This window comes from Juglans regia, chromosome 10 (assembly GCF_001411555.2).
Source record: "Juglans regia cultivar Chandler chromosome 10, Walnut 2.0, whole genome shotgun sequence".
Taxonomy (NCBI): Eukaryota; Viridiplantae; Streptophyta; class Magnoliopsida; order Fagales; family Juglandaceae; genus Juglans; species Juglans regia.
This window is the reverse complement of record NC_049910.1, coordinates 17,676,431-17,701,562: the sequence shown is the minus strand read 5'-3', so window position 1 is coordinate 17,701,562 and position 25,132 is coordinate 17,676,431. Positions and strand designations below refer to the sequence as shown.

Below are 25,132 nucleotides of genomic sequence, written 5' to 3'. Positions count from 1 at the left end.
AATCATCACTTGGGAAGTCTCTCCATCAGTCCCTCCCAATTCTGGGTCTTCACTTCCACTCTCAACCTCACCGTCATATTCTTGAATCCTATTGTCAAAATCCTCTTCATCATCATCTTCTTCTTCTATTGTTTCTCATTCTTGTAAGGCTGAAGATGCACTAAAAGTATGAAGAGGGGAGGAAGTGAGAGTGGCTAAAGATTGAGAGAATAGAGGAGTTTGAAGAAAATTAGTGAAATGAGATGTACCGTAGAGTGGGATTTGGGGGAGGGAGGATTTGGATAGTGTGATTGTAATGGTTATGGTGGAGGGTGTTGAGCAGAATAAGAGTTTGAATTTGAGAAAAAGAGAAAAGGAGGAGGAGGGAAGAGGTGGTGGCTGTGATTGAGGTGGGTGGAAGAGGAAGTGGAGTAGTTGAGATGACGCTACCATGCTCTCAATTGCCTTCTTTTTTCTCAGTTACTTCCACTACAGACCACTCATGCAAAACTGCAAGGATCGAGCTCTATGTTTCATTAAATGGTACAACCACGTCAGCATTTGGTGCGCAATTGGTACACCAAATCGCCTGATTTTAGAGTTTTCCTTAATACTTAGATCAAATTTAGAACTTGAATAAGAGGTATATGATTTTATTTCTTGAAGTTTTATTTTTAATAATTAACTCATACTAGTATATTATTGAATTTAACTATATCAGTTCGAGTTATATATAACTATATTAGTATATATATAATATCGGAGTCCGATTCGAATATTAAAATCGAAATCGGTCTAAACATAGAATAGGAGTCGAAATCGATCCAGCAACACCTCGGACTCCAACAACTGACAACTCAAAAAAATCCGAGTTCTACTAGAGCAACCGAAAAAGTGTCCTGAATTAGGCAACTGAATAGTACATTTTACTTTTTTTTTTAATTTTTTTTATGTATTTTTTTATTCATCATAAACATTTTTTAAAAAATAAAAAAATTCATAATATCATTAAAAAATATTTTCTTAATTATTAAGTAAAAAAAAAATCATTCAGGACACTTTTTAGGTTGTGTTTGAATGTTAAAGTGAGTTGAGTTGAGTTGAATTGAGATGATAAAATATTGTTAGAATATTATTTTTTAATATTATTATTATTTTGAGATTTGAAAAAATTGAATTGTTTATTATATTTTATATTAAAATTTAAAAAAATTATAATGATGAGTTAAAATGAATTGAGATGAATTTAAGATCCAAACGAAAACTTATTCTATTTTTCAAAAAATCCGACACTAGTGATCGAGTTACAGTCAAAACAGACTAGCTGTTAAAGTTGGTAACGGCTACAAGACAAAAGCAATAGACAGATCTCACTGAGAGTATCTATTACTAATTTACTATTAGTGTGTGTTTCATACTACTTCCCATCTCCCACATCTGTGTTTCCACTTTCCATTGCTTCGTCAATTCCACTCCATCCCCCCTCCCAAAAGTCACAGTAACGGTCACATTTTTCGTCTGTCACCTCAACTCAGAACCTCATCACCTCCGAACGGCAAGATCTCATTTTCATCTCTCTCTCTTCGTACCCAAATCACTCTCTTTCAGAAAGAAAATGACAACAAGCTTTGGGTTATTCTCTCTCTTGCTTTTGCTGACCCTACCCGATTTCACTCTCTCCCGTGCCTCCATCCCGAATCAGAGAACAGTTTCGAGGGCCCAGAACGGTGTCGTTGGCACGGAGCTGTGGTGCGTGGCCAAGAACAACGCGGAGGATGCAGCTTTGCAGTCGGCTCTGGACTGGGTATGCGGGCCCGGCGCCGCTGACTGCGGTCCAATCCAGAATGGCGGTCCATGCTACGACCCGCACGACATCCAGGCTACCGCCTCCTTTGCCTTCAATGACTACTACTTGAAGCACGGCTTGTCCGACGACGGTTGCTTCTTTGATAACACTGCCGCCCTCACTTCTTTGAACCCCAGTGAGTGCCAAAAACAAAATATTTCTTTTCTTATTTTTATCTTATTTTAAGCCTTTTATGTTTGTTATTCGGATTTTTTCCGTCCGAGTTTGTTTGGAGTGTAATTAGATCTGATTTTAATAACCCCATTAATTTTTTTCGTTAACCTTGTTTAGTTTGGATCTCTTTAAAGCAACTTAAATTTCGGGTTTGCTGGGTTTTTGGATCTGCGGAATTTGGACTCTTTCTTGTTTATTCTCAATCATTGTAGGATTTTGTATTAGTTAATATTTTTCAATCTTTTTATTGCAGGTCATGATAATTGCAAATTCCCTTCCAGGTATGCGTTCAGAATCTAGTTTCATCTATTAATTCTGAATGTAGGACGATTTAATGTTTAATGTTTGAACTGGTAGGACATGGCCCCCGGACTAAATTAAGGAACTGGCATTGTATTACATAATTAAAAAATCATTTACTTCTTTACGAAAGGAAAAGATTCAGATTCTTATTCATATTTTCTATGAAACATGATGAATTTTTATAGAAAGCCATTAGGACTGCTCGGTCAGATCTGAGAGTGATGCTGCGTAAGTCAAGTTGGAAAAGAATTATAAGCTCAAGTCAATTCTAGGCTCTTTAGTGATTGTGTTGTTGGTTTTGTGTAGAATTTGGAGTATTTGCTTAGGATTACTCGCAGTTGCATCAGGATTCTTAATTGTATTAAGAAAGAACTGAGTGATTACTTTCAAACTGGTTGAATAACAAAAAAAACCATTGCTTCGTTTCTCTTTCTGCCATTCACAGCACACAACGAATTAACTCTGCTTTCAGCGTGTATCCCTTTCATTTTAAAACCAGCGGCCATCCAGATATGCTATATTTCTTTACACCACGTTTCCACCAACTAGAGGAGTTTATTTACTCCTAGAAGAGCTGTCCTAGGACAGTATTCAATATGAGAATCTGCAGACCAGTTGATAAGTCTGCCAGAGTGGTCTGGGCTCTGCAACAGCTTTTGTATGGGCTCATCGGTAAGAACTTGCACGGCCTGAGCTTCCTTGCAGCCACTACCACTGCAAAAGCTAATTTTTCCATCTCTGAATACCTCTCCTCTACTCCTTTCAACTCTTGGCTTGTATATTACACTGGCCTTTCTTTCCCGTTTTCCTCTCTAACGAGTGCCGAACTCACAGCTGATGGAGAGATCGCAAAGTACTTCTCTGTTCTTAATTTGACTTAGTAATGTGGATTCATCAAATATCCTTTCAATGGCTGGAAAGCTTTCTCACACACATTCCATTCAAAGGCCTTTTGTAATACTTTGAAGAAAGGGAGGAACTGTAGATCTTGAGATGAATTGGTTGAGTGCTGCCACCTGTGTCGTGAGCCTCTGTAGGTCCCTCTTGCACCCTGGCGCTTCCATTGCCATTATTGCCTTCTTTGGGTTCAAATTCCATGGAATTTTCCTTAGTCTAAAGAATGACCTGCCTACATAGGAGGTGGCCTTTGTAGTCTTCACTATCATGTCTTCTACATAGATCTTCACACCTGTTCATCCATTGACTTTAGAATAGCTCTCATTCGAACTTTCCAACCATCAAAATAGGGAGTTGACGAAAGAGGTTGGGATCTATCCATTTTAATTGCCTAGTGCAATATTACACTTAGGAATTGAATCCTAGCAAAGTGAACCAACTGAAAAATCAATAGATTTGATACCAGGTGCACCTATAAGGTGGGTAATAGGTTCCTTCCGACTGGGTAAAAAGGTGGGTAATAGGTTCCTTCCGACTGGGTAAAAATTTTCAGTTCGGCGATTCAAATTAACGACACTATATCAACCAAAGCAAGAAAAATCACCACAAAGGAATTTTGGCAATAAAAAGTGGAAACACATTTGAAGAATGTCTTCAAAATTTGAAACCACTCCGATGGAAGTTACAACATAAAATCCGATACAGAAATTAGTTTGTTATTACCAATTTAGAAACATTTACAAACCCTTAAATTTCAAAATCTGGCTTGCAACACCATGAATGACCCACTCAATCTTGGCAATTCCGAATTTCTGTCCTTTCCATAGCTTCTCCACAAGTAGCCACTTGATGTCTGCACCTCGCTAGCTCTGAGCCTCCAGCTTTTCTATAGTTTCACCATGACTATGTACTCGATCTCTCTACCTCTACAGCTCCGGAAGTCCCTCTGGCCAACAAACTTGTTCACACCGATGGACTCACTAAGAAACCAACATGAACATGAAGGGATGAAGGTCTGTTTATCAGGTGATAAAGTGTCTTGAATATACAATGGATCTATCTAGATTTTTCTCTCAAGAATATGATGAGTTCAGCCGCTGGGTCCTCACACTTAGCCCTAGAAATCGTGCTTGTTAAACTATAAATACCTAGAGTTAATGTGGAGCACTTCAGGAGTCCAAATCGGACTTAATTTACTGAACCCACTAATATTCAATTGAGCAAACATGGCCCCGGCATTGAGTGAACTGGCTGCCTATTTTTTGGTTGAGTGTGTTGTCAAGTGAACTCTCTGTGTAGAGTCTTGCTCGAGCCAATAACGAGTGTAAAGTGGAGCAAACTCACTGGGTGAGTTTCACATGAACAATTTTTTTTTTTATTTTTTATAAGTAGTTTCACATGAACAACTTTCGAGCACATGTCGAGCGAAGCCACTCTTTGGCCATTTTCTTTGCAGTTTCTTCGAGCAAACTGTCCTCATGCTTTAAACTAGAAAATTAGAACTCATATGGACTAGTTTGTTTTTTATTTCCCACAAAGATATGCCAACGCATACTTTTATATCAACAGAACTCTTGTAGCATGTCAGGAGGATTGTTTTTCCTCTTGTTCTCGCACTCCAGCTGTACTATTGCTTCCCCACTTTTTCATCCTCCACATGAGGATTCCTTTGATCCCTGTTTTGTGGTCCTTTAGCTCAGAGCTGAGTTAGAGTTTCTTTATCTGGCTGAAGGATGATATCTGCTATTGTCAACCAAAAAGTGATATTCCAATTTAGCTATTTGCTGGACTCGAGTGTTAAGAGATCGGGGGATCTCCTTTTCTGCCACACTAAGAGAACGAGTGATAGGTTGGGTAGTGGGCATCTTCAACAAATTTACAAGAAGTAGAGATCCCACAAACGGAGCCAAATGTTGATGTTGAGCGCTGCGGCACCAAATCTGCACACCTGCAATCACAATTCAGAGTGGAAATAACCCGGTGGACTCTCCAAAACTCCTTTTACTTGGGAAGTGCAGTTTCTTCTATGGGCCAATATCAACATCTGTTTCTCCGATATTTCAGCCCATGTTGCGGACACGTCTGGAGGATCTTCTGGGCTGTTGAGTAGAACATGTGATAATGGATCCTTTTTCCATTGTGGTCCATTTTCAGTTCATATTTTCCAGATTTCTCACGATATGGGTAGATTTGCTCCCAATCTGATGAAATGGGCTTCATTTGGGCTTTACACCTTCCCAACAATGTAATATCGTAAATGTCTTTTGGTTTTCTTGATTGTAATATATGTGAACCTTTGTGATGCAGCTTGAATGTGAACAATGGAAGCGTTTCCAGTCTTTCAGCCGCAGGGGGGTTGGGTTCAAGCGAAGGCATAAGCGGCTGTTCTCAGATTGCTCAGCAGTTGTTTTGGCCTGTAATTACCGGTCATATGTTCATGTTGCTTACACAGATTATTTCACAATGGTAGAGATTAACGTCTTTACCCCTTTTTTCCCTTTGGATTATTCTGTCAGGGAAATTGAAATTTAGAGTCCTTTTTATCAACAAGATATACACGCTAGGCATTTAGGTTTCAAATTTCAATCTGCAGCATATGTTATATTAAGTTAGTACTGCTAAGGATTCGAGTTTTATTTCTTATGTTTTAGCTGTTTGACATTTGTTATATATGTTAACAGATGAAGCAGAATCAAGTTCTTGAGCCTGCAATCAAGTGGGATTTTTATGGCTTATTTTGGGGGATTACAGCCATCTGAACCTAGTGGATGGCTTAGATGCTCCATTTCCTAGCAATCTCAGAAAAGATATGACTAAGGCGTCGTTTGGATTGAGAAGTGATTTCAACTCATCTTATCATTATAACTTTTTCAAATTTCGATACAAAATATAATAAACAATTTAACTTTTTTAAATTTCAAAATAATAATAATATTAAAAAATAATATTCTAATAATATTTTTATGGCTTATTTTCATCTAAATTCATCTCATCTCAACTGTCAATCCAAACGGGAGGGGGGCTAAGTTAAGTTCCGGATCCCACTATGCACAGGAAATGTGTTGTTGCTGTGGTTCTAAATTTGATTGAGACAATGTGGTAAAATATGTTGGTGGCAGAGAGAACGAGAATATGAGTATGGAATATCTGTGGTCGCATAAATTTTGTGGACATCCAAAAAGCTTTGACATCATCAGGGGAGACTTGTGCAGAAAAACTAGGGGGGCAAGATGCACTTTACAAGAGCATGCACAGCTGCAAAGGAAAATTGCAGCATCACCTACCAACTCTTTAAGCATCACCAGAACAATCCCAACTGCAATCCAAGTATTATGGTTGCACAACTTTTACACTAATAATAAAATATTATTTTTTAATTCAGTTAAACAAAATTTAAAAGAACATGTCCCTAAAATAAAATATTATTTTTATTACCGCCAGTAGGCAGTTGTGAAAAAGTTGGATCATATCTCACTCAATTGCCTACATGACTGACCCACAAACGTTCGCTAAGAAGATATTGCCATGAGGATTCAACCTGCATGTCTGTCCCCTGGCAATCTCTCCTTCTCACACCCCAAGAAAGTGTATAAGCCCCCGTAACGTCGTTAGAGTTGATATGTTGTTGGGCCATGGGCCATCTTATGTTTAGTTAGTTATTTTTATTACTTGTTGAGCTCCCATTGTTTTAATTGGATTTTAGTGGTAGAAGTTTAATGGGCTTGGGCCCTTTAGAATAGTAGTTCTCATTGAAAATGGTTGTTTAGTATCTTTTAGTCTAGGCCCATATGTGGGTCAATCTTGTTGAAGTCTGCATGCTATATGTAAGGGTGTCAGGAGCTTTAGGAAAAGTACTCTGGAATGTCAAAAGAAACTTCTCTATCTTTCTCTCATTTTCTTGGAGGAGCTCCTCTCGAAGAGAGCAAATTAGTGTTTCATTATTTTAATTTGTGAGGTGTGTTACAAATTGGTATAAGAGAGATACCAGTTTATGCTATCAAAACACATGGAAGAAATTCTTGCATTAAGAACAGAATACCAATCGAAACCTTCGTAGTATGGCATGTCGCGGACGAAAGAAAACTTTGGTGCTATCGAAGACCTCGACAGAGGGGGGGAGGAGGAGATTCACGAGAAGGAAGTCGAGAAACGTTCCAATTGGCTATTGACACAAACAAGTGATATGAAGGAGGACATTTAGAGTTTTGACTGAGAACGTAGACAATGAGGAAAATGAGCAAGCAAGAGCAAGAGGGAAGAGAGAGTTTATTTATAAAAGGAGACGCGCCAATTGAAGTACCGCAGGAAGAATACGAGCGGGCTAACAGCAAGATCGCTATGGACAGATCCCACCATCCGGTGACGTGAATAGGTATAGACGCGGAGTCATTACAGCCCACCCCAAGGCACAGGAGCACAAATCGCCAATCAAAATTGGCAATACAATGGAAAGAATTGTTCATAATTATTAAATTTCTGCAAGCCTCCAAGAAACCCTGCCTCCCTAGTAGGATTAATATGGTAATCGTCGCTAATAGCTGGAGGTGCCTCCTGCTAAGGAAATAACGAGATATTTGCCTAAGTAAGATAACTCCTTCCTTCTATATCCAAATCTTAGGAATCGATAATCGAAGCCCTGAGATCAAGGGAAGAAATTAAGTCTAATTGATCCTTATCGGTAAGAGTTTGCATCTATATAAAGAACTAGGACTGGTAATCTGAGGTAGTCTTTTACCAGATTCCTCATTCCAAGGCAACCTACATATATTTCTATTTTAGGCATTGAAGGTGCATCAGGCACATCAAGCCACTATCTTTCCTTGTCATAGGTTAATGCTCGAGGTCAGCAGGAGGTGAAACACGTCCAAAACAATGGCGTCGCCTATGGGACCAACAATCAACTTCTTTTGAAATCTTAACGTGTTTTTTACATGCCTGCTATGACACGCTCCCAGATGACCCGTGATCAAGAAACTACTTCCATGAATATGGAGGCACAACTTTTGGAGATGGAAGAGTAGTTAAAAAATATGAGTACGGTGATACAGGCTTTCCAACGAGAAAACGAGAACCTGAGGTGGAAAGCTCCTTGTTATGACAAGGATACTGCACCAAGCCATAATGAACCACCAGATGGGGGGAGGAGCACAATGCTAGTGGAGTAAATGCCGGGGAGGTAGAGAAGAAGAAGTTGCATGATGAGTTGTGTAGTCTCATCGATAAATGTGAAGAGATGTCCAAGAAGATCGGCCGCTGGTCGACTAGTCTTAACTGACTGATTTACCTTACAGCACGAAGGTGATGGTTGTGCTGCTCTCGCCAAAATTCAAGGTACTGCATATAGAGCTATACGACAGTTTTCGAGATCCAGTCGACCACCTGAAAAATTTTAAAGTGCACATGACCCTTCACAGATTTCCCGGAGAGATAGCATGTCGAGCTTTCCTATTGACGTTGAAAGGCATGGCAAGAGACTAGTTCAAAGCATTGCGGCCAGGGTTGATTGAAAGTTTCAAAAAGTTGGCCAAACTATTCCTAACACAATTCATGGCTAGCAGGATGCGAAGTCGACCCGCAGCATACCTTCTAACCATGAAGCAAAAGGAGGAAGAGAGCCTGAAGGCACACCTCACCCGGTTCAACAAAGAACAATTAACCACTAATGATCATGATGAGAAAATCACACTAGTAGCCCTTCTGGAGGGTGTACAGCCTCGAAACTCATTCATGGCGGAGTCGACACGTAGGACCCTGTCGACATTGAGAGAGTTCAAGGACAGGGCCGATGACTTTGTCAATGCTGAATACATGCTTCAAGCCTTAATCGCACCACAGAAAGAGGAGATGAAGGAAGCGGGTAAAGACCCTCAGAGAACAGGTAAGAGAAGAGCCTCGGAGAAGTCTAGGAGAAACCAACATGACAAAAAATGAGAAGGGGGCGCGCCCCATCAGGAATGCGATCCAAGATTCATTCATAACAATTTGTATATATTGTCAAAAGGACAGTCATGAGACCAGGACGAAAATTATTAGGTGAGGAGAGGACTCCGTTTCTGCACCTACCACCAGTCGAACAGTCACTGGACAAAAGACTGGTACAAAATTGAGGAAGCAGAGAGCTGGAATGACTAATTGCAGAACATTTGAAACTTGTGAAACAGGTGTCCGAGTGAAGAACAGAGTGAGATCGAAATGCCCGTTAAAGCAAGAGTCTTAAAAGTCGGCGAACAACAAGGGAAGATGACTGAGATGCTCCACGCCAGAGTAGGAGGTTTATGGTTTTTTTCCAAATAACATGCGGAAGGGAGATATTTTTAGAGAGATTTGGAAGAGAGTGACGACCAGTTTGAGTTGGACTCGGTCAACACATGTAGTGGTACTAATCTGTTGAACACTTAGTCTTGATCATCTAATAAGAGAGTTTGAATTTAAAACATGATCCAGTAGTTCATTCAATGTGGGATTAGTAGGGACTGAGACTGCGTAGAGAATTTCAATCAGTATAATTTTAAATTGAAATAGATCTCTAATGGTCGATCTTTAAATTATAAAAGGACTTTAACTCCTTCAATAAATAATAAATAGGATTTAACCTAGTTATTGAGCCTAATTAAAACTCTTAATCAACCTTAATAATTTGACTTTGGCTTTTGGCTTTTGGCCTTTGGCTTCACATCAAGCTTGACTTTGGAGCATGCTTTGGGCAGAGGGTGGTCTTCCATGGGGGAGGGAAAACTTGCTCCAGAAGTTTTGCCAAGTGCCCAAAGTTTGTGGGCCTTATTGGGCCTTAAACGAATGGGCCTCATTTGGGGTTTAGAATGTTTGGTTAGGGTTTGAGATGCTATCAAGCCCAAATCCAATTTTTCTTAACTCAATCAAATTTCCAAGGTTTAAAGGTGTGGATAATGATGTCATAACATGAATTTGAAGAATTAATAACATATGGAAGTGATTTAATCAAGTGATTAAACACAATGCTAAAAATAAGATCAATTAGGGTTTGGCTTAGGTGGCTTGATCTCACACCTTGATTTCCTTCATAATCCATCTTATGGTTTCTCTTGGTGACAAGTGTCCAATACTATTCATCAAGTGTGGCTAAGATTTTACCAAGTGTCCAAATAAAACTTATCTAACCTAATTTGGACATTCCACACTGTGATTATGAAAACATTGCGCTAGGTGCTACTATTGAGATTGCTATTCACTCCAAAAAAGTGTAAAATAGAATTTACATTGCAAAATCCTAAACATACATACTAAACTAACCGTAAAATTCATTTGAACAAGCGTTTCGTCCGAAAATTGAAAATGAGATTATTGCGCCATAAAAGTCTAAATAATCAACTGAGTCTAATGATGTAGATCATATCGCATTCTGATACTTCTAATTATCTCAAATAAATAAAATCACGCTTCTGGTACCATAGTGTGTAGCAACACTGATTATGCTGACAAACTAAAACCTACGCGATTGGTTAATTCGTGAAAGTTTATGGAGTTTTCACGAGGTTCCTAAAGCCTAAAGAAATTTCACCATCGAATTTCTAGCGGCCTGTTACATTGTGTGTTGTGACGTGATGGGGTTAAATGTGAAGTATGCTTGGGTTGTGATGCGACTGTGTGTAGTGTGAAGTGCTGAAGTCGTAAATTGAGTGAAGTGTCGGGATTAGGTGTGTGGTTGTATTGTGGTGTTGGAGTTTATGTTTCAATGGAGGCTATGGTTGAGGTTATGAAGCTGTGTGGTTGTGTTTGTGAATGATTGTGTTGGTTGTAGTTTTGTGAAGTCATGATTTGTAACTCATAAAGAGTTGTAAATGTGTTGTGTAGATGTATAAATGGTATAGGCAGATTTCATGTATTGGGTGTATTGGTATGGATTTGCAAGTGAGTGGTTGGTATGTATTTGGGCAGAGTATGTACTTTGAGTGTATTACGTATGGATGACCTTTGTAAGAACAAGTGGATACTTAATTGGATTATATATTGATTTTAGGTGATAAAGGGGTTTGACACATTTATGTTGGGTGGATTGCATATGTATGTTTGTTGGATTGTATTGGTATGTTTAGTTGGCTTATGTTATGCTTTTGGATGTGAGGAAATGAATTGGGACTTAGGATTGGTGTTGGATTGGATTTTGTATGAGGGAAGGGTATCATTTAAAGACTGGTATAGTGACTGCAGTTGGGTCGTATGGTGAAGTGAGGGTAAATTGTGTAAGCTCATGAATAATGGTTGGAGATTAAAGTGAAACATTGAAGCTCACTTTGTTAATTAGAAAATGAAGTTGGGATTTCTAGATTACAGTCTAGGCCCAAGATTTATGGCAAGGGTTATATCTTAAGGATTGGATGATGACATGTGTACGTGAAATGAATGGATATTCGGAATACCTAGAGGTATAAGTTTGTACAAATAGGGATGTCATGAAGGAGCATGCGAGTAAATGGTTAAAGGATGATTAATTGAACGATGACTAGTCTAAGTAATCTATATACTATATATTGTATAGTCTAAGTAATCTATAGAAATCTATATACTATATATTGTATAGTTATATAGTATAGAACTATACTATAGTCGGGTATGGTTCCCAGTACTATACTATATATTGATGGGGTTGGTTTCTCCGTACTCCGATTAGTCGGATATGGAGTTTTGTTACTTGGTTATTGCAAACTCTATCGTGGACAGAGTTGTGCTATCTCTTAGACTTCGGTCTTTATAGATTGCCGTCTGGACTAGACCATGTCAGTTATGAAAGTGTACTGGGAACCTACTAACATTTGTAATTGGCTGTTGTTTAAGTCAACTTTGTATGTCATCTTTTAATGAATGGAATGAGATCCGTTGTTATAAAAAAAAAAGAAAAAAGAAAAAAAAGAAATCCATATTACTATATAGTAGATAATATATATTACTATATAGTAAATAGTATTACTATATAGTAGTACTATATATATTATATTACTATACTATATATATATATATATTACTATATAGTATAAATTACTATATTACTATATATACTCTCTTTATATATATTAATATGAAATGCGTTACCACAAACATAAAATAATGAATATGATAAATTAAAGACGAATTATAAATTGATGTATACATTGGAACTTAAAAATAATAATTGCATTTTGTAAAAAATTAAAGGAGTTAATTCCTTTTACGTTTGAACAGTTCAATCAAACGTTCGAACGGTACGGAAAATAACGTAACATTCGAACGTATTAGTTATAACGTTCAAACGTTACATGTATATAAGTAGTGCGTCCAAACGTCGAATGACATTTTCACCCACATCCAAAATTTGAATCGTTGCACTTAGCTATTGATTGCCTGGGAGGCGGGGGTGGGGCGGGGGAAAAAATCCCAGCCGCCCCGCCCCCTGCTTAGGCCAATACATTGTGTTTAAAAAAAAAACTTTGGTCTAAAAATATTTTTTTAGACCCAAATTATAATATAATTTAAATAATAAATTAAAATTTATAAATATAAAAATAACTTAAACTCATTAGAGTCAGATTTTGGATTGTCTTGGCCTCCTAAGCCAACCTTTATATAGGAGGCCAAGGCAATACAATAGTCATCCTTAAACAATGTGGGACTTAGTAGTCCAATGACTTGAATACAATTTTAAGTCTTTAATAAATTGTATATATCTATATACAATATATTTATTTATATATATAAATAAATTATATATGTGGTGCGGAGTGGGGGGCGGGGCCCCACTAGGGTCATCCCGCCCTTGCCCCTGCTAGGCCCTCTCCATGCGGGGCGGGGCGGGGTGGAAGCGGGCCTGGTCGGGGCCCTGCTGCCCACCCCTAGGGAGAAGGGTGTAAGTGGGCAATTGGGTATGTACGGATGTTGTTGATGAAAAACGACTGCCTACTAGTCCATGATCAATTCAAAATTAGGTAATTTCTCCTTGGAATTCCACCTTACGTTTTTTTTCCACCGGTGAGGTCGTGTTTGTAAAATTGCAAGAGATCTCTCATTAATCAAGAAATTATAAAGTGGCGGGATTTGGAGAAATTATACTCCAATTTTCTCAATCATGAAGCTTAATTTTGAAGATGATGTTGAGTCCTTCGTTGATAGAATGATTAAAATATGGAGAAGAGTATGCAGCTATATTAAAATGAATATATTTTTATCATAAATAGTCATTTTCATAATAAATAATTCGTCACAAATAATATTTTTTGTTTTGACATTGCGTGTGGTAAATTATGTTTCAATTTGCAATGTTAAGCGTAAAAAATGATACTCAAGAGTCAAGACGTCACATTGTACAATGGACGATAGTATTTTGAGGGCCGATTTATATAATTAATATTTTAAAAAAAAAAGTAAACTCTTCTCCAAAGCTTCTCATCTTATTTATTGCTAAAATAAGGTATATTCAATAATGATCTCTAGTTACAGTTGAACCGTAAGACTAAAATTGGGTAGAAGAGAGTAGATCGAGCCGTACGTTCTTATCAATGTTTTTTTTTTTTTTGAAAAGCCTCATTCCATTGATCAACTGTATTATAACAGAGTACAGACCTTGAAGACAGTGGGGAGCTTCCTCCAGATCCATTATACACTTCGATATAAGCAGAGCATTTTTACCTAGTGTATGTGCAATTACATTGCCTTCTCTATGGATATGTCTAATATGACAAACATCAAAACATGTAATTCTTGATCTGATATCTAAAATGGTCATACCAAAATAGCTTTCATTTGCCACTTGTTTATGAATTTCCTTTACTACTCTTTTGGAATCACCTTCTAGGGCTACCTTTCTCATTTCTAGATCAATACCAAAATTTACTATTGTAAGTGCTCCTTTTGCCTCTGCTAATAGTGGATGAGGAACTAGAACTTGCTTCTTCCTCCTGGTGGCCAGAAAGTTACCTTTCTCATCTCTGATAGCAATCCTAGTTCCAATCATATAGTGATTCTTATCAACTTCCACATCCCAATTTATCTTACAAAAACTTGGTGGTGGTTTCTCCCAAATGCCACTTTTTACAATATTGCTAGTAACTTGGTTGAATACCCTGGTTTCAGATGTTGCAATGTCTTGTAGCATTTGATGGACCCTATGTAGTACTGATTTGGGATCAACCAGGATGTTTTTGAAAACATATTCATTCCTTCTCCACCACAAATTTCAAAGAATTAGAGACAATTCTTCCATCTCTTCCTTTTGTAGCTTCCTGGACATGTCTTCTATTAGTGCCTTTAGACTCTTGCATGAGACTTTACTTTTTTGAATTTTCCTTGAGCATTGTCCCAGAATATTAGTTGCAAAAATGAATTCCCATATAATATGTTCTGTGGTTTCTAGTTCCATTAAGCAGAGAGGGCAAGTTTGATATTCCAGTATCTTCTTCTTGTACAAGTTGACCTTAGTAGGTAAAATGTTGAGGCAAGCTCTCCACAAGAAATTCTTTGTAGCTGGAGGGATGACTAATCTCCATATTCTGGACTAGTCTTCACGATTGTGGGAGCTTTATGAGCATTGACCCTTTTTTCTTTCTTGAAGTTCCCCTTGTAGGTAGTAAGCACTCCTAACAATGAATATTCCATTTGTTGTGCTTCTCCACATCAGTTTATATGTCTTGTTGTAGTGACTAATTGGAATTTGGCTTGTTATTTCAGCATCTTCCTTTGAAAAAGCTGCTCTTATGAGATTGAGGTTCCATTATATTGTTCCTTAATTGATAAGAACCTCTACTTTAGCATCTACCCCTAGTGTGTTCTGTCCACTTTGAGGTTTGAATGTAGTTGGTTGTGGCAGCCATTTATCTGACCATATTCTAAAGGACTGTTTATTCCCAATCCTCCATATAGTTCATTGTTGAAGCAAAGATCTAGTAGATAAGAAGCTCCTCCAAATATAAGATGAATAGCTACCCAACTTTGCATGGAAAAAATTAGTATTGGAAAAATATTTGCAATGTAACACTTGTGAAGCTAGGGAATTTGGGTATTGAATCATTCTCCATCCTTATTTTGCTAACAAAGCAAGGTTGAAGTTTTCTAAACCTCTAAACCCCAAACCCCCTTCAACTTTAGGTTTTCCCATTTGATTCCAATTTATCCAACTAAGTTTTCTCTCTTGATTTATTTGTCCCCATCAGTAACCTTTTATCAGTTTATTAAGATCTTGTAGCAAGCCTTTGGGAAGTTTAAAAACTCCCATAGAATAAGTAGGAATGACTTGAATGACTGACTTTAGCGTTATTTGTTTACTTGCTTTCAATAGGAACTTCATTTTCCAGTTATTTAGTCTACCTCTAACTTTGTCAAGAATATTGTTAAAAGCCTTTACTCTGGATCTTCCAACCAAAGCTGGTAATTCAAGATAGCTCTCATAAGAGCTTGTTGTTCTTATTCCTATAATACTGAGGATGCTATCTCTTGTAGAAGCCATTGTATTCTTACTAAAAAATATAGAGGATTTTTCTTTGTTCAACCTCTGGCCTGATGTTGTTTCATATTGGTCTATCAAGTGTAGCAACCTATTCCATTCTAAAGAAGAAGCTTGATAGAATAACAAGTTATCATCTACAAAAAAACAAATGATTTATTGTTAGCTATCCTCTTGCCATTGGAAACTAGAAATGACTCTCAACCTTTCTGCCTTGTTGAGTAGCTACCTAAGGGTCTCTGAACACAAGATAAAAAGATAGGGTGATACGGGATCACCCTGTCTTATGCCTTTCGAGGTATAAAAGATGGTTGTGGGTTCCCATTTATTAAGATTGAATATGAAAATTTATTAACACAATTGAGAATAAGATCTATCCACCTTTTATCAAACCCCATCCTTTCCATCACAGTCGCTATGAAACTCCACTTCAATCTGTCATATGTTTTGTTCATGTCCAACTTTAATGGCATATACCCAGCTGGTCCTCTCAATCTGTAGTGCATAGAATGCAAAACTTCAAAGGCAACTATTACATTATCAGCAATTAATCTCCCAAGCACAAATGCACTTTGAGTTGTAGATATGATTTCTAGCAAAATGGTTTTTAATCTGTAGGCGAAAACCTTGGCAATAACCTTGTAGATGACATTACACAAGCTGATTGGTCCAAATTCATAAAACTGTAACGTCCCGTCCCTGAGGGTCCGGAGAGTTAACTCATATTACCTGATAATCAACTCCAACATTGCTAATAAACTTCCAAAAACTCCAAATCAAGCGTAAACACTTCCAACTTAAATAATCACACCAACTCATTTATCAAATCCTTGATATAATCAATTCTTCAAAATGCCACGTAATCAGAACACAATGAAATTTCTTAACAAACATCGCCAATACTCATCGAAACTTTATGATATTAATCCATTATTCTTAAGACATCTCACCTAATACTTCATAGTCTTGATCCTTAGCTGGACTATTCAAAATCATCTGAAAAATATATGGAGATAAGGGATGAGTTATCAACAACTAAATTAGCAGAGAACATATACCAGTGTGTAAACATGATCATTTACAAAAATCAGAATGCAGAACAAAACATTTTCATTTTCAGAGTGTAGAAGCAAAACATGTTATCAAAATATCAGAGCGAAGATTTAGAAATAATTTCATTCAAAAATATTCTTTGGCATAGCATAAATGATCATCATCATCATCGTCAGAACATCATATCAGAATAGAGGCCATTTATAACCCCCGTGGTAGGGTTGTGCATATGCGGATAGCCAAGCAGAACATAAATCACTCTGTGACCAAGGTGTGCACTCAAAACAGAGACCACTACTATAACCCGTGGTAGGGCCGTATCCACTATTATTACCCGTGGTTGGGCCGTATCCACTATTATTACCCGTGGTTGGGCCATATCTACTATTATAACCCGTGGTTGGGCCGTATCCACTATTGTAACCCGTGGCAGGGCCGCAACTGAACAGAGCGGAAACATAATCAAATTCAGAATTAGAGAGTCATGCCAAAAATTTTCAGAAATCACGTCTTATCCGAACAGAGTACTGAACAAAATCTTCAAAACAGAACAAAATCATATCACAACATAATTTATGCACAAATTTTATATTCGCTCTCTTTTTCAAAATTCAGAAACAGAATGTAAAAAATAAGCTCATGTCTACACTAGTCATGATAGAAAATACTTTCTTCTTAAACAGAATCTCATGAGTAATGCAGAACAAATAACTGGTAGTTCAAATTTCTTTTCAAAATCAAATATGTATATTTTCCAAAAATAACTTCAGCTCATTTTATTTTAATGCAAAGTCTAGTATAGGAACCCCGCTTACCTGGACTTAGCTTTTTCATAATTTCCTTCAAAATGTCGAACAATAATTAATCGTCACCTATAAAATAATCACGTAATTATCGTAAATTTTCAATTAATCTCATATTTCGATATTTAATCCTAAGCTTCTAAAATAACCTATTTAATTTCTCAAAACCTAAAATTCTCATCATTCCCAAAATATCCTCATTCTCTAAATTCCTTGATATCAATCAACATTTAAGATAAGTACTAGTAAAAATTTCATAAAAAAAATAGCTTTAATCATAATTTAAATGTTCAAAATAAAATTACACACTTACTATAAAAATAATTTGCTACCAATAGTACAAAATAAACATCCTATTTATTATTGAAAACAATTTATAAAGATAATATAATTATCCCAGAATATTTTAGAATAAACCATAACTATTTTTCAATAAACTAAATTATATCTAAAGTGTAAAAAAAAACAACATTACACCAATATTATTTGCTCTTAAAAATAAATCTTTACTTAAATAATATGTTAAAATACTTAAGTGATTTTCTGTAATCCAAATTATATAAGAGTGTACTAATACATAATAAAAGTTTAAAAGCCCATTAATATAACATGTAGTAAAGGGTATTACGGTAATTTCATTTAATTCTTTGAAAACTAACAAAAAAACCTACGTAAATCAACATAACATGCACGGTAGGGCTTACTCATGAAGGAAATCAAGCGGCAGCGTGCAACGTAGGCGAGGGGCTAGGCAGAAGGCGGTGATCTCGGCAGAGCACTGGATGAGAGAGAGAGAGAGAGAGAGAGAGAGAGAGAGAGAGACCAATGAATGAGGAAAAAAAAGAAAGACATAGAGTAAGCCGAGAGAGTGACACAGAGGTGCTGTCGGTGGCATACCAAAAGGGATGCGGTGGAAAAAGGAGTGGCATCGAGTGACCGTCGAAGTTCTCTGTGCCGGTGGTAATGACATGGAAGCGCTAGCACCGTGTGTGGTGGCTTCGAACGACAAGTGCACTAGGTTGGGTTGCTCTATTTTAGGTGGCTAAAACAGGGGAGTTTTCGATTCACTATGTAGGTGGTCGTCCTCGACAATAAGGTGGTGGTGAAGTGGTATAAGGTAGGAGCGGGAGCTCCAGTGATGGCCAAGTGGAGATGGCGCATGGCGAAGTGGAGCTGCGATCCATGGAGTTGCAGTGTGCCCGGGTTGTGTCGATTTGTATGGGGCAATGAGGGTTCTGGCGGTGAAAACACATGGTGGTTTTCATCGTGTGGGATGTGGTTCAAGTGTTTCGGGCTTGGCTCGTTTGTGGCAATGGTTCAGGTGCTGCACGACTGGGCTTTGGGGAAGGGCTCACGGTGTGGAGGAGAAGTGGGCTACGGAGGGAAAAGGTTAGGAAGGGGGCGGTTTCTGAAATATACTAGAAAGATATGTGTATTTATATATATGTGAGGAGGAAACCCTAGAGATAAGAGGGAGACGTGCGTGCAGATGAAAGCTGAGTCGTGTGTGTCCATGCATGTCGTGAACGAAAGGAAGACCTAGGGGGGAAAAGAAAAAAAAAAGATAGACGGAAAGAAAACAAAAAAAACAAACATGCGAGAAAAATAAACATGTGAAGAAAATAAAATATAAATATAAATATAAATAAATAAAAAGAGCTTGACTGGATCCGGGTGTTACAAAACCTGTTTGGGATTTTTGTTTTTCAGAATAAGAACTATAAATGTTTCATTTATAGTATTGTCCCAGTTGTTTGTATTTAGAGCCAGTGTCACTGGTTCACAAAGATCATTACCTACTGTTTGTCAATGTTGTTGAAAAAATCCTACTGAAAATCCATTTGGTCCTGAAGAACTCATAGGATTCATACTGAAAATAGCTTCTTCCACCTCTGTGAAGGTGAATTCTTTAAGCAGCCTATTGTTCATCTCCTCAAGAACCTGTGGTTGCATAGGTTCTAGACAGTATGTTTGGCCTGATGGATTTGAAGTTGTAAACAAATAAAAAAGCCTGGAAGACTTGATTTATCCCTTGTGGTGAATTGTATATGTGCTCATCTTCATCACTAATACTGGTGATATAATTTGTTTTTCTCCTCTGGGATGCACATGTGTGAAAATATTTGGTATTTCTATCCCCTTTGTGAAGCCAACTTTGTTTTGTTCTCTATCTCCACTTCATTTCATCTTCTGCTAATCTCATTGTCACTTCTTTTTTAATTTGTTTTATTTCTTCCAAGACTCTTCCAGTGTTCCTCTCCTGGAGTTGTTGAAGTTTTGCTTTTTTTTTTTGCCTCAATTGCTCCCTTTGTCTCCCTCTCCTGGACCATGCACCAAGTCAGTAACTTGTCCTTGCAGCTATTAAGATTGTTGGGAACTACTGGTATTTTTTTTTTCAGTATTGGAGTTACCATTCCATGCATTAGAAATTATTCCCTAACATTCACTTTTTTGTCCCCCAACTAAATTCATATCTAAATACTCTTGCCTTTCTTCTTACATACTGAATTTGAGTATTCAGATTTATGAAGAGAGGGATATGATCTAAAGTACATGTTGCTAAGGTGTGGACATTGATATCTTGGTACATATTGATGTATTGGGAATTTGCCACAACTTGATCTAACCTTTCTTTTGTAAAATCAGAACCTTCTCTAATATTGGTCTAAGTGTATTTTGGTCCTCTATATCCCAAATCATTCAGTTCACTATCTTGCAAAGCTTGGCTGAAAGACTCCATCTGAGCATAAGGCCTTGAGGCTCCCCCAAATTTCTCATTTTGCTGTAATATTTCATTAAAATCACCCATGCAAAGCTAATGTTTGTTATCTACTGGTCTTAAAATTCCTAGGAACTGTCAACTCCCTTCCCTGAGTGATGTACAAGGATTGCCATAGAAACCTATGAGGAGCCATCTCTTCCTATTTTCTAGATCAGTTACATTAACAGATATATGATAATTAGTATAGGATTCCAATTCTATGCGAAAAATTAATTTTCACATAAAAGCTAGCCCACCACTAAATCATCTACTGTCTATTATAAAACTTTTGTCAAAACCAAGCTTGTTCCTAATTCTTTCCATCTTCTCCCTTTTACTTTTTGTTTCAATAAGGAAGATAATGTTTGGGCTCTTTTGCTTCACCATAAAGTGAAGCTCTCTAACTATTCAAGGGTTAGGAACCCTTGACAGTTCCAACTTAGGGATCTCATTTTTGCTGGAGGGGCTTCTCAGCAACCTCCATCATTAGTTCTTGAGATAAGCTCCTTTCAGAAATGAGCATGTCTTTTTTTTTTTTTTTGGAGTTCAATACTTTCTGAATCTGAATTCTCTCTTTTAATACTACTTGTGTCATTCATACAGGTTCCCATAGTTGCCATATCAACAACCCTTTTCATAGAAACTTCTCTTTTTTTTTTTTAAAGTTTCAATGACATCTGCTGAAATCATATTAGAGTTGACAGAGTTACAAACTAAAGTGGTACTTTTGACAATAGTGGCAGGACAACTCCTCAAAGGTCTACTGGGTTCCACTATCATTCCACCCTTGATATTTTGATCTTAATGCATCTGCTTTATAGAAATGGTCTGGTCTTCTTTAGTGTGACTAGTTTTCTGTGTATGTTGCAATTGATAGATTCCTTTCCCATGATTTGGTTTCTCAGCTTGATTAATAACTACTTCCCTACTTTCTTCTCCCTCTCCAATTTGTGGATGAAAATTAGTTTGTGTTCTACTTCGTGCCCCAGATCTTTTGTCTCCAGTACCATTTGAAAATGCAGGTGAAGCCCTCAACCATTGACCATATTGAGATTTACCTATTCCTGTTGTGTTCATCCGAGCTTTTTATATGGCACAGACCCTATCCACATGCTTAATAGCACCACACTAAAAATAAACAGAGGTAATCTCTCGTATTTAAACTCTATCCACCTTTGTTTCCCCTCAATTCTAATCAGCCTGCCTCAAGCTAGAGGTTTAGAAATGTTCATACTAACTCTAACTCTAAGATACTTACCCCATCCAACTCCTTCCCCAACTACATCAACTATCATAACCTCCCCAATTGTGGACCCAATACGTTCCCTAGCTTCAAAAGTCATAGCAGCCAAAGGCATACCATGTAATTAGATCCAAAAAGGTTCATGAGTGAAATTCATTTCACTAGGAGGAGTATTACTGTCAAATTCTTGTATACATATTAGGTTTTTATCAAAAGACCAAGGTCTTCCATTAAGAACATGTTCTATATCCATACCTTTCTGAAATTCAATAAGAAATCTGTTATATCCCACCTCATTAAAGATTAACCATCCTTCTGGGTTCCAGATTTTTGTCATAGTAGTTTTGAAAGCTTCCTTATTAATATTTTTGACCATCAGAATAAGAATAAGCAGAAAATTTTGTCCACTCATGTCTGATCTTCTGTAAAATTTACTTCTTCTTGCTCTTCTTAGTTTAAATCCTTCCCACAAACGTTTAAGCTCTTCAGCCATGATTAACTATCTTAATTCTGTCTTCAAACCTTTAAAATGTTGGTTAACCTAACCCACCGCCTTACCCTTCTTTAGGAAAGAAAGGACATCTACCTTACCCTTAGAGGAAGGAATTAAAGGACCACTCTTCTTATCAATGTTAAAACGGTGCAGTCAAATTAATGGGCCCTGAGTAAGAATTCTATTAGGTGCCTAGCTAGCTAGCTCGTTGTATTATTATGATGTGTGTTTTGTCAAACTTTGAACAAAGCTTTTCACGGCGAGAGTCAAAAATTACTGTAGCGATTGCTTAATCTTTTGACTACGTGATAAAGTATAACATCTAATTAATATACCAACGTCCATGATCACCAACTACTTAGCAACTTCTCTAGCAGTTAGGAGTACAATGTTTCAGGGTGGAACCAGAAAAATTAAAACTAGAGCTTAAGGGGGAAAATTGTAAAAAAATAAGTTTTGGGGGTAAAAATTAATTTTTATAAAATTTATCATATTAAAAGCCATAAAAAATTGAATTTTTGAACTTTCAAATATTTTGGGCCGGCTCCTGCATGCATGGCTGTAGTTGTTGACATATTAATTGTTGTAATTAATGGTCCTAGCTAGCTACATGCTTTAAACAGCATTAATTTTAAATTAAGTGTGATCTCATGAGTTGGATCCAAAATTCTCAAGTTAATATGATCATCTCCGGTCTCTATCATTTTTCGAGTCTATTTCCTCCATTCTAATTTGTATTAATTTCTACGTATCAATAAGCTGAGTCACAAAAGTCAAAATCCAAATCTCTCAATAAATAAATAAATAAATGATGACCAGCCTCATGTCAGTTTTAATAGCGTAGTTTACAAGCTGGGAATTAACACCAGCTTCAATTGCCATCCAATTCTTAATTAGGTCACCAAACACGTTTTCTCCCTTGACAAAGTAATATTTTAATAAATATAGAGTCTTACATTTCTTTTACGAAACTATATATATATATATATATATAAAGAGAACTAAATACAATCATAAATTGTGCAAATCTCACAACTTCTTTTTAAAAAATAATATGGTACATCATTAAAAAGTTAAATAAATTCTATATATATATATTTTTTTTAAATATACGACGCTTAAGCATTCTGTAAATATTATTTCTTATATAAAATTTTTTTCGTGAATATCGATAATAGGGCTCCTGGTCTCTAATCAACAGAGCCACGTTTTTATGTAAGTTTCTATGAGTCTCTCACGTATATTTAATTTACTCATAGCTGAAATGTAAAACTACGCATCATCGCCAAGAAAGAAAAAAAAAAAAAAAAATCGCCCTATAATTACCTTAAAATAATCAGTCACTGCCTGATCTCTAAATCTACTACAGTACTATCATCGTCTTGATCAATACCACCAGAATGAATTCTTGCAGATGATTTATCCCTACTTAGGATCCTTTTGAAAGAATTTAATCGTGATGAGGTTGAACCAGTACCCATGATCTTTTGATCTGAGGATTGGCCAGCACCATCTGATGTCCCAGCTGCCATGCGTGATGACAATCCAGAATTCGCAAACCCTAAAGGTGGAGCCGTGGGTGCTGCAGTTTCCAGGTCGGTCAGACCTGCCGGAGCCTCACCGGACTCGGGATGAACCTCTGGCATGGCCTCGCATCGACAAATAGGACATGTAGAGTGTGAACTCAACCACTTATCTATGCATTCCGCATGGAAAATGTGCTTACAGTTTGGAAGCAACCTAGCCCTGTCTTCACTCTCCAACGTGCTTAGACACACCGTGCACTCCATCGCAGTCGACGACGCATCAATTACCTCGACATCCCTTTGCTTGAAAACAAACACCGGTAACGATGCAATGACCTCAGGATCAAGCCCGCGCCTGGGTTGCTGCTCACCTGAGCTGGCACGAGCGACGTTTAAGCCCAGTTGAAGTAGAGCAGCTCGGTGACGAGCCTGGCGGCGAAGGACACACCTTGCATATATGTGTAAAGCAATAACCAATACGATCACCACCGACAACGAGACGATGGCCGTGATCATCATCTTGCCATTCAAACGATACCTGTTGTCAGGATTGAGCAAGGGCGGGGGACCTTGATCGTGATTATCCAAGGCATGAAATGGGTCGTAATTAGTGGAGGACATGGTTTGGTTTTGCGTCGTTGGTTAATTGTCTGAGAGAGATCGAGTGTGCAAGTTTTGCCTCTTTTTGTGAGGGGCATATGACTTGTTAACTGCGTGGTGGACTGGGTTTCTTTAGGACTACAACAAAAAATAATGATCAAACGATCGCGATAGAGTAATGGAGTAATTAAAGAGATCAAACTGATCCATCTTTTCAAAGATGTTGAATGCTGAATGTTGACTTGCATATATGCATTATATATATATATATCTTCCATATTTTCTCTGATCTCTTGGAATTTTCTAATTCCTCCAAAAATATATGAAGTAGATTCATGATCTAAAAGACTTGCGTGTTTTTTCTTTTTTAAAACCAGACAAATATAGAAAAGTCGAAACAGGGAAAGACTCCCTTGCAAACACAGAAAATAATTAAAAAATCGAAGTGGAAGAAACTTGCAAATATAAAAAAAAAAAAATGAAAAAAAATTGAGGTGGAAGAAACTTATATATTGTAACCAGTTTATATATATATATATATAATATATATATATATATAGCTTAGATGATAAGAAACTTTTTAGCTCATAATCTAGTTCGGTATGCGCAATTGTTGAGGATATGGATAGGTTTTTGGATGTCTACCTGCCCCTTGATGTTATTTTGAACATCATTTAATAGTTAATTACCTTCTGAATTCTTCTTAGTAATATTTCGGATATTTTTAATACAATATTAAAACGTCAATTTCGTCTTTGAATTATATATAAATTTATTCAATCTCATGACCAGTTCAATATGTATTGTTTTCAAAATTATTAATGTAAATATTAATAACTTGGAGATTGTGATAAATAATGAATTGATGGTAATTAATGCTGATCGAGATCATGTCATATATACCTGATTCATTTTGTTTAATTTCTTATTCATATATATGAACTTTTAATAACGTCTCTAATATTAGTACTTTTACTCTATCGATTGAGTACCTTAATTAACAACTTTA

The 25,132-nt window shown here is 37.0% G+C and overlaps 2 protein-coding genes across 3 annotated transcripts; one reads left to right on the top strand and one right to left on the bottom strand.

Moving 5' to 3' along the window:
• The first annotated feature begins 1,379 nt into the window (after nt 1–1,379).
• LOC108993857 (PLASMODESMATA CALLOSE-BINDING PROTEIN 5-like) lies at nt 1,380–6,073 on the top strand. Of its 2 annotated transcripts, XM_018968892.2 has the most exons (4): nt 1,391–1,961; nt 2,253–2,280; nt 5,507–5,665; nt 5,881–6,073. In XM_018968892.2, coding segments are annotated over exons 1-4 (555 nt in total). In that variant the 5' UTR covers nt 1,391–1,594; the 3' UTR covers nt 5,882–6,073. The 2 variants fall into 2 exon arrangements, with proteins under 2 accessions (XP_018824436.2, XP_018824437.2); XM_018968891.2 differs by having other exon boundaries at nt 1,380–1,961; nt 5,507–6,073.
• A 17,161-nt stretch (nt 6,074–23,234) lies between these two features.
• LOC108993871 (E3 ubiquitin-protein ligase ATL41-like) lies at nt 23,235–24,222 on the bottom strand. Its single transcript, XM_018968910.2, has one exon. It carries the CDS (start codon nt 24,142–24,144, stop codon nt 23,338–23,340), a length of 807 nt encoding a protein of 268 aa, XP_018824455.1. The 5' UTR covers nt 24,145–24,222; the 3' UTR covers nt 23,235–23,337.
• Nucleotides 24,223–25,132: the final 910 nt, after the last annotated feature.

Coding starts and splice junctions, on each gene's coding strand:
- LOC108993857 (XM_018968891.2), top strand. CDS start 1,595: ATGACAACAAGCTTTGGGTTATTCTCTCTCTTGCTTTTGCTGACCCTA. Junction 1,962..2,252: donor CCTCACTTCTTTGAACCCCA/GTGAGTGCCAAA, acceptor TTTTTATTGCAG/GTCATGATAATTGCAAATTC. Junction 2,281..5,506: donor AATTGCAAATTCCCTTCCAG/GTATGCGTTCAG, acceptor TTTGTGATGCAG/CTTGAATGTGAACAATGGAA.
- LOC108993871 (XM_018968910.2), bottom strand. CDS start 24,144: ATGTCCTCCACTAATTACGACCCATTTCATGCCTTGGATAATCACGAT.